At 40.1% G+C, this 7,798-nt stretch overlaps 1 protein-coding gene across 1 annotated transcript; it reads left to right on the top strand.

Moving 5' to 3' along the window:
• Positions 1-1,211: 1,211 nt before the first annotated feature.
• Positions 1,212-5,456, top strand: LOC148154346 (microfibril-associated glycoprotein 4-like). The gene is made up of 6 exons (XM_088015288.1): positions 1,212-1,311; positions 1,880-2,032; positions 2,368-2,406; positions 2,695-2,791; positions 4,264-4,434; positions 4,996-5,456. The coding sequence occupies exons 1-6, from the start codon at positions 1,306-1,308 to the stop codon at positions 5,247-5,249; spliced, it is 720 nt and encodes a 239-aa protein (XP_087871414.1). The 5' UTR covers positions 1,212-1,305; the 3' UTR covers positions 5,250-5,456.
• The last annotated feature ends 2,342 nt before the right edge of the window (positions 5,457-7,798 follow it).

The following is a 7,798-nucleotide window of genomic DNA, read 5'->3' as shown; positions in this document are numbered from 1 at the left end:
ACATTTACTCAGATTAAACTTTTGATCTGCCATCTATGTTCTATTACAAATAAAATATTATATTTTGGCACCTCCACATCATTGCATTCAGTTTTTATTCACAAATTGTTTAGTGTCACACCTGTTTTGAAATCTGGTTTGTATATAAGTAGTACATGTATAGGAGATTATAGAAAAATCTGTATATAAAAAAGATGATTGAGTGAGGCAGCTCTTTACATTTTCTACTTATTTTTGTATACAAAAGTAAAAATGTATTATTTTAAAAGGATTTAATTTTGAAATTATAGATCACATGTGTTTGATATTTTCTGGTTGTCTTCTAGAGGTGTCCCTCTGTCATCCAGAAGTGAGAGAAGTCACTGGAAACACAAAGTTTTTCAGCAATGAGCACGGCAAATTAGGGGAAAAAGATAAAAGAAATGGCTTTTTGATAGGCTTTTATTTTTAAATTTCACATCAGATCTGGTTGCCACTTTCTGATAGAATATATATATATATATATATATATATATATATATATATATATATAGAGAGAGAGAGAGAGAGAGAGAGAGAGAGAGAGAGAGAGAGAGAGAGAGAGAGAGAGAGAGAGAGAGAGAGATTAGTTAGACCGGATGTGCGCTTTTATTGTGAAAGCAGCACGTAAATAATGTCTTGAGCGACCGCGCACTTGTATATTGTGCTCTGGGCCGGCTGGAGGCAGAGCCGGCTAATCGCTCCTTTTGATTTTATTTTCTCCTCGGTGCAGAACTCTGTTGCAAAGGTATGTGGCTAATTGTTGGGGGGAGTTTAGCTGTAGGGAGGATGTCTGGTCTTCTTTTCTAGGCGACGGCTCTTCTCGGTTTCATGTGCCCCAGTTTTCTTACTGTGGTCAATGTCCCAGAACCGCACAAGGTGGAGGGGAGGAGGGTGTGGGGATTAGAGTTTTTCAGATTTTTCAGTACATTTTTGTAAATTCATGGAGGTTTACTTGGAACGCTCTCTCACAGATTGTCAAGCTGTTATCAGCTTTACTATGAGTGATTTCAGAATAGTCTCCCTTAATGTAATGGGAATAAATAATGTGATAAAAAGACAAAATATCCTAATATTCTTGAAAAAGGAAAACACAAAAATGACATTATTGTCTGAAACCCACTTAACCGACAATGAGCACCTTAAACCTAAGAGGAATTGGGTGAACGAATAAATTCATTTAAACTGTTTTTACCCACTAAACTTTATTTATTTTTATTGTATTACATTTCAGCAGCGATCAACACTGACTCCAGGTTTTCAGTTTTATCCAGTTCAACAGTAAGGATGAAGGTAAGCTTGTATTTTCAACTGTAAAGATTCTTGGGTAAATCAATCATCACTGTGAAGATGAATATTGTAGGTCAGCTAAAAGTCGCAGGTCCTTGAGGCTTGGAGTTTTCCACTTGTGATCCAAGTAAGAACAATCTCAGAGACATTAAGGATAAAATTTTAACAAATTATGAAACATTAGTGCTCAATAAAATATGTAACAAAAAAAAAACATTTGCATTGCTCTTTGATTATTTGAAATGTTACAGTAGCCATTTGTTTAAAAACTCCCTGCATATAATTGGCTCTGGAAAAACCATTCCTGAACAGGATTGGTCAAATGAGTTGAACTGGAGTTATTGCATAATAAATAAAACCATTATTAAGACAGAATCCAGCATTAGTCTGACAGTCTGAGGCTGCAAATCTGGCAGCACAACATGCAGGACAAGGAACTGGGATCAGGGTTAATCTGACTAGATGGATGTTAATCAGTTAATCTGACTAGATGGATGTTAATCAGTTAATCTGACTAGATGGATGTTCTTTGATGGCTGATGCTCAGAAGTTGCCATGTTCTGTCTTCTAGCTGTCATCAGTTCTCCTCCTCTTGGCTCCACTGCTGGTCAGCTGTGCAGAGGTCAAACTGCCAGCTGACTGTAATGACCTCTACAATGTGGACAATAATCTCCCCAGTGGAGTGTACACCATCTATCCAAGTGGATCTACATCTGCTGTTCAGGTGAACTTTAAGTTTGGTTTGTTCATGAGAATGAAGATCCAGATTAGAGTTCTGTGCATCACCAAACCTGACTGGAGGTTAATCTGCCTTCAATGTGACTCGTCTTCACACACATTACTTAAACTGGATATTTGAAACTTAATTTCTTGATGTTTAATATGTTGTTGATTCAGTTCAAGCTCCAGTTTGTTTCACCTGCAACTAAAGCAGTTATTTATTGAGATGCAATTTTATTTAATTATAAGTTCACATGTTACTGAGACAGTAATAATATATATTGTTCCACTATATATTATATCTACTGCAGCCCAATTAATCTGTGTGTTTGTGTGAAGGCTTACTGTGACATGACCTCAGAGGGAGGACGCTGGACGGTGAGTGTCCACATCTACTCAACATGAACTCTGATTGCAGAACAACTTGGTTTATCTGAAGGTTCCTGGAGGTTTTCATCCAACAAACATCAAGTCCTGTTGAAAGAAGAGTCTTTATTTTCTTTCCTTTTTCACCTCCCTGTTAAAAATAAGACTTAGTAAATGTTGTCATGTTAAATATTGATCATTGATATCAATTCAGAGTTGGTAAAACCCACTTCCTTTTCAGCCTGAGTGTGTAAGTGAGAAATTAGTTCACTCCTTGAACAGATTCCTTTGTTTGTCCAGGTTTTCCAGAGGAGGATGGACGGCTCCGTAAACTTCTATAGAAACTGGGCCGAGTACAAGAGAGGCTTTGGAAACGCTGCTGGAGAGTACTGGCTGGGTGAGACACAAACCTGAACAGTCAATGTGTGGTTTGTTTATTTAATTAGGACAATAATAACATAATCATAGCTACATTTGTCAACATCTGTTTATTTTCTAGACTCACTTCTTCACTATTGTGTTGCTAAGTGATGGTGTGCAGGTGCAAGTCAAAATTTTTAATATCGTGAAAAAGTTGATTTAAATCAGTAAATGAATTCAAAAAGTATCATTTGTATATTATATTCATTCTCTACACTAAGACTAATATATTTCAAATGTTTACTTCTCTTAGTGTTGATGATTATTGCTGACACAGTGGCAGAACAAGTCGGTGTCGGGCCGGGGGGGGCGGGGCTAATAACTGGGCCCTTTATACCCAAAATAATAAACCCAAGAAAACATGATTTTATAAAATACTAATAAAAGCCACTCATATTTGTCATAAAAATACTCCAATCTACCTACTTTACAATCTGTTCATAAGTATCTGACTGACGTTGTGGATGGTTAGTAACGTGTTTTACCCAGAATACACTTGGAGACAATATTGGCAATCAACTTATAAATTTGTATGTCATAAAGTTAAATGTAAGAGTGAAAATAAAGCCAGTCATGTCGCACAACATTTTATTCAATATTTTACACCCACTTTGTCACTAAAATCAATCGGTCTTGTAAAGTTTTTAGCAACCATGAGTCAACAATGGCGGCGGCAGCCTACTATATGATCTACTGGGGGACTCCTTTATATAATCTATATGCACCGTACTCAACAGGAGAGTGCCCACCTCAGCTCTCATCAGACGTGATACAGACTTGGATCTCTGAAGTCATTTTCTGCCTCCCATCCTGGCCCTCCCTAGGGGCTGCTACCCCCCTAGCCCCCCATAGCTCCGCCCCTGTGCTGACAAATAATGAAAACTACAAATTCAGTATTTCAGAAAATTAGAATATATCAGGATAACCACAACCTGGAGGGCATTGTGAAACAAAACCCATTTAGAAATGTAGAGTAAAACTGGAGTCAGTGCTTCAAGAACCATCACACACAGAGGTCCAAGGTCAACACAGACATCTGCCAGGAAGTTTTAGGGCACTTCCAGCTGCTGACCAACTTTATGGAGATGCAGATTTAATTTTCAAACAGGACTTGGGACCTGCACACAGAGCCAAAGTACCTGGTTTAAGGATCAGGGTTTACCTGATCTTAATTGGCCAGCAAACTCACCTGACCTTAACGTCATAGAAAATCTCTGGGGTATCATGAAGAGGAAGACACAATAGTGAAGACCCAACAATTCAGAAGAGCTGAAGGTCACTATCAGAAAAATCTGGGCTCTCATATCACCTGAGCAAAGACACAGACTGATTGACTCCATGCCACTCTGCATTGCTGCAGTAACCTGAGCAGAAGGAGACCCAACTAAGTACTTAGTGTGTGAAAGTCTCAGTAAAAATCCAATTTTAATGGTTTTCATGTCTGTGCAGGTCTTGATAACATCCATGAGTTGACACGACTTCAGAACCATGAGCTGATGGTCGACATGGAGGACTTTGAAGGAAACAAAAAGTTTGCCCTTTACTCCTCATTTAAAGTTGATGCTGAGTGTGACGGTTACATGCTGCATGTGAGTGGTTTCAACAACAAAGGGGATGCTGGTGAGTCATGAGAAAACCTCATCCTAACATTACTGGATGGATGGATGGATGGATGGATGGATGGATGGATGGATGGATGGATGGATGGATGGATGGATGGATGGATTCAAGGCACTGAGCATGGATCCCTGAGGGACTCCTGTGTTATTACATATGTATAACATCTATAATATTAATAATAAAGCTAATTTGCCATAATTAGACCATTCAGGATTCATAAGAAACCACTTCCATTGGATTAAATGTGTTGTGTCAGTGATATCTATACCCAGAGTTTGTTCTTATGGTTCTGAAGCAAACAGATTGATGTTGGCAGTTCACAGCAAAAAACCTGATCAAAGTAAATTTAATTGATATCATGATAATAGCCTAGTAAGAGGTTAACATAACTTCTTATGATTTATTTCATAAAACATAAACAACTTTTTACAAAACCAGTATTTTTTTTAATATATAAAAATTACAATTTTATTTTTGTCTGATGACAGGTTTTTTTTCAATATTTAAGTTTTTCAACTCAATGTCTTTTTATTCATTGAGTATCCTGTATGATTTCTCCAGGAGACAGCCTTTCCTCTCACAACGGACAGAAATTTACCACCTTTGACAAAGACCAGGACAATTGGGACGGCAACTGTGCCAAATCCTTTCTGGGTGCTTTCTGGTACAATGCTTGTCACTCTGTAAACCCTAATGGGGTTTATCGCTGGGGGGCTGATGCCACTCTCTATGCTGTTGGAGTGGATTGGTTATACTGGAAGGGACATAATTACTCCCTGAAGAGCATCAGCATGAAGATTCGTCCTGCCAAGTAAATCTGCAGGTCAAACATCCAGCAAAAATAATGAGTTGCTTTTTCTTGTAATCAATCATCATATTTTAGCTTCAAACACGAGTCAAAGGTTGATATTATTACATCTAAATATAATCCAGTTGATTGTGCTTTAAATTTTTGGTGATAGTTTGCTACTGTAATCAGTTTCTCTCCTGCTCTGTGATAATAAATAAGAAGCAAGCAGCAATGTTTGTGTGTCTGGATTGTTTTACATGTTGTAAAATTCAACTTCTACTTAAAGTGGAACTTACAAATACACGCAAGGGGGTTTCGTCACAGGCCTCAGGGAAAATACGTTACACTGGTTAATTGAGAAATAGAATAAAAAAAAAACAACCATCCAATATAAGTTTTGTTGATGTTTAGCAACAGTGATTTATTACAGGAACCACCAACTAAGAAATAATAATAGTTAGTTTGATACAGATCAAATAACCCAAAAAATCCTTCAAAAATGAGGTTAGTTTCTCTTTAATTCACTCAGTCCATGTAAATGTCCAAACTTTTCCGTCCCTTTCTTAATGTGATTATTGTCCACAATCGAGTTCCATATGCGGGGAGAATTTCTCCGCTTTAATTCATAGCCCCAATCCAAACGAAATCCAGCTCGTCAACCCCCGCCCCCCAAAATGAGAAATAAGAATGTGGTACCACCAAAAAATCCCCAAAAAGAAAAGTAAAGTCCAGATCTCACCGGGAAATCTTTCCTTTCCCTCCCCGGTGGCGTCTTCTCGCACCGTCGGCGTCCTCCGGCAAATTGGCGTCCACTTGCAGCTGGCGGCAGTTTCTGAGTACAAGCTCCAATTTAGCATCCGACAGCGCACGATCCGTGGCGCTGGGGCGACTTCTGATTGCTGTTATCTTATTTTCCTTTGATCGATCACTTATCCAAACTTTTAAATCACATCAAGTCTCCCGCTGCACGGACTGACGGTGAGCGTCTTCCTCTCTGATTGCGCCGCCCCGCGCCGACGCACACGCCCCCTTTTATACGCCAAATCTCAGTCACACCTAAAATCAGCATGACCTGCCCAAAAAATCAGTTTTACAAGTGGAAATATGGAATAATTTTTATACAGAAATAACAGCAACTGTTATCCAAATCACCGTTACATTTTCTCTTAAATGTATTTTATATAGAAAAAAACAAACATAGTGGTTATGTTACAATCCCCCCCCCCCAGCCGGAGGCAAGGGAGGCTGAACCCCAAAATAAGGCTTTAGGTTAACCACATTAACCGTGTCTGTTTCCTGGCACTGGTCTTTCCACTGGAGCTGATAATTTACTGGGCCTAACTGTTTCCTCACTGTAGCTGGTCCTGACCACTTTGGCGCTAGCTTTGCGGAAAAATTATCTATGGCTTTGGAAAGGGGGTGAGACCTTACCCAGACCAAATCTCCCGGCCGGAACTGTGCACCCCTCCTCCGGGCATTATAGTATTTGGCTTGTCGGGTTTGACTTATCCCAACTTTCCGTTTGACTTCTTCTTTCATCTCATTGTGTCGCTCCAACAATTTATATACAGTTTGCTGCGGGGATGGTGGTTTGGCTATCATCCTTTCCAATGGCCCTTGAAGTTGACGTCCCAACATTAGCTCTGCAGGGGATTTCCCTGTGGTTTCATGTTGAGCACCATTGATGGCGAAACGGAACTCCCAGATATGTTGGTCCCATAGATTGTGATGTTGTCCAACAAATGAGGCTATCATTGTTTTGATGGTTCTGTTAGCCCGTTCAGTCAAGTTAGATTGGGGATGATAGCTGGTGGTAAAATGGTGTTTTACCCCCCACGCAGCACAAAAACTGGACATCTCTTGACTGGTAAACTGGGGCCCCCGATCAGACACCAGGCTTTGTGGAACGCCAAAGCGAGTGAATATCTCCTCCCGGAGGATAGTGATAAGTTTCTGTGTCTTGCTGTCTCTTATAGGAAACATTTCCACCCACTTTGTGAAGTAGTCGATCACGACAAAAAGGAAAACATTTCCTTTTTTGCTGTGTGGAAAAGGTCCCATCAAGTCCACCCCAAGTTTTGCCCAGGGTTCAGTTAGAGGAGTGGGTTGCAGAAAACCAGCTGGAGCTTGATTGTCGGGTTTGTACTTCTGACAAACTGCACAGTTCTTTACATGAGTCCACACATCCTTACGGACTGACGGCCACCATGCAACCTCCAACAGCCGGAGAAGTGTCTTTAGCCTGCCCAGATGTCCACTCAATGGACGATCATGGAAGTACTGGAGAAACTGAGGAACCAAGGACTTGGGAACCACCAGCTGGTATTTCATGCCATCTTTTAGTGGGGTTTTCCTATACCAGAGATCGTGAACTTTGTCGAAGAGGATCCTGTCAGGTCTCCGGTATCTCGGGCCTTGGACCATATCCATGATGTCTGAGTCTTTTTCTTGAGCTTCCTTGATTTCTACTAATGATAAGGGTAAGCCTAACATGGCTTTAGCAGAATTCAGGGCCACATGTGCTGGTCCAGCTGAATCAGTGGGCATCGCTCGGGACAGCGCGTCAGGCACTAC

This window comes from Poecilia mexicana, unplaced genomic scaffold, assembly GCF_051168715.1.
Source record: "Poecilia mexicana isolate PSO_F unplaced genomic scaffold, ASM5116871v1 scaffold_18, whole genome shotgun sequence".
NCBI lineage: Eukaryota > Metazoa > Chordata > Actinopteri > Cyprinodontiformes > Poeciliidae > Poecilia > Poecilia mexicana.
Note: the sequence above shows the minus strand (reverse complement) of the source record. Positions and strands in the feature narration are given on the sequence as shown.

Bases quoted from the DNA above. Each gene is read 5' to 3' on its own strand.
- LOC148154346 (XM_088015288.1), top strand. The intron at 2,033-2,367 runs GTGAACTTTAAG...GTTTGTGTGAAG, and splicing joins GATCTACATCTGCTGTTCAG to GCTTACTGTGACATGACCTC. The intron at 2,407-2,694 runs GTGAGTGTCCAC...TTGTTTGTCCAG, and splicing joins CAGAGGGAGGACGCTGGACG to GTTTTCCAGAGGAGGATGGA.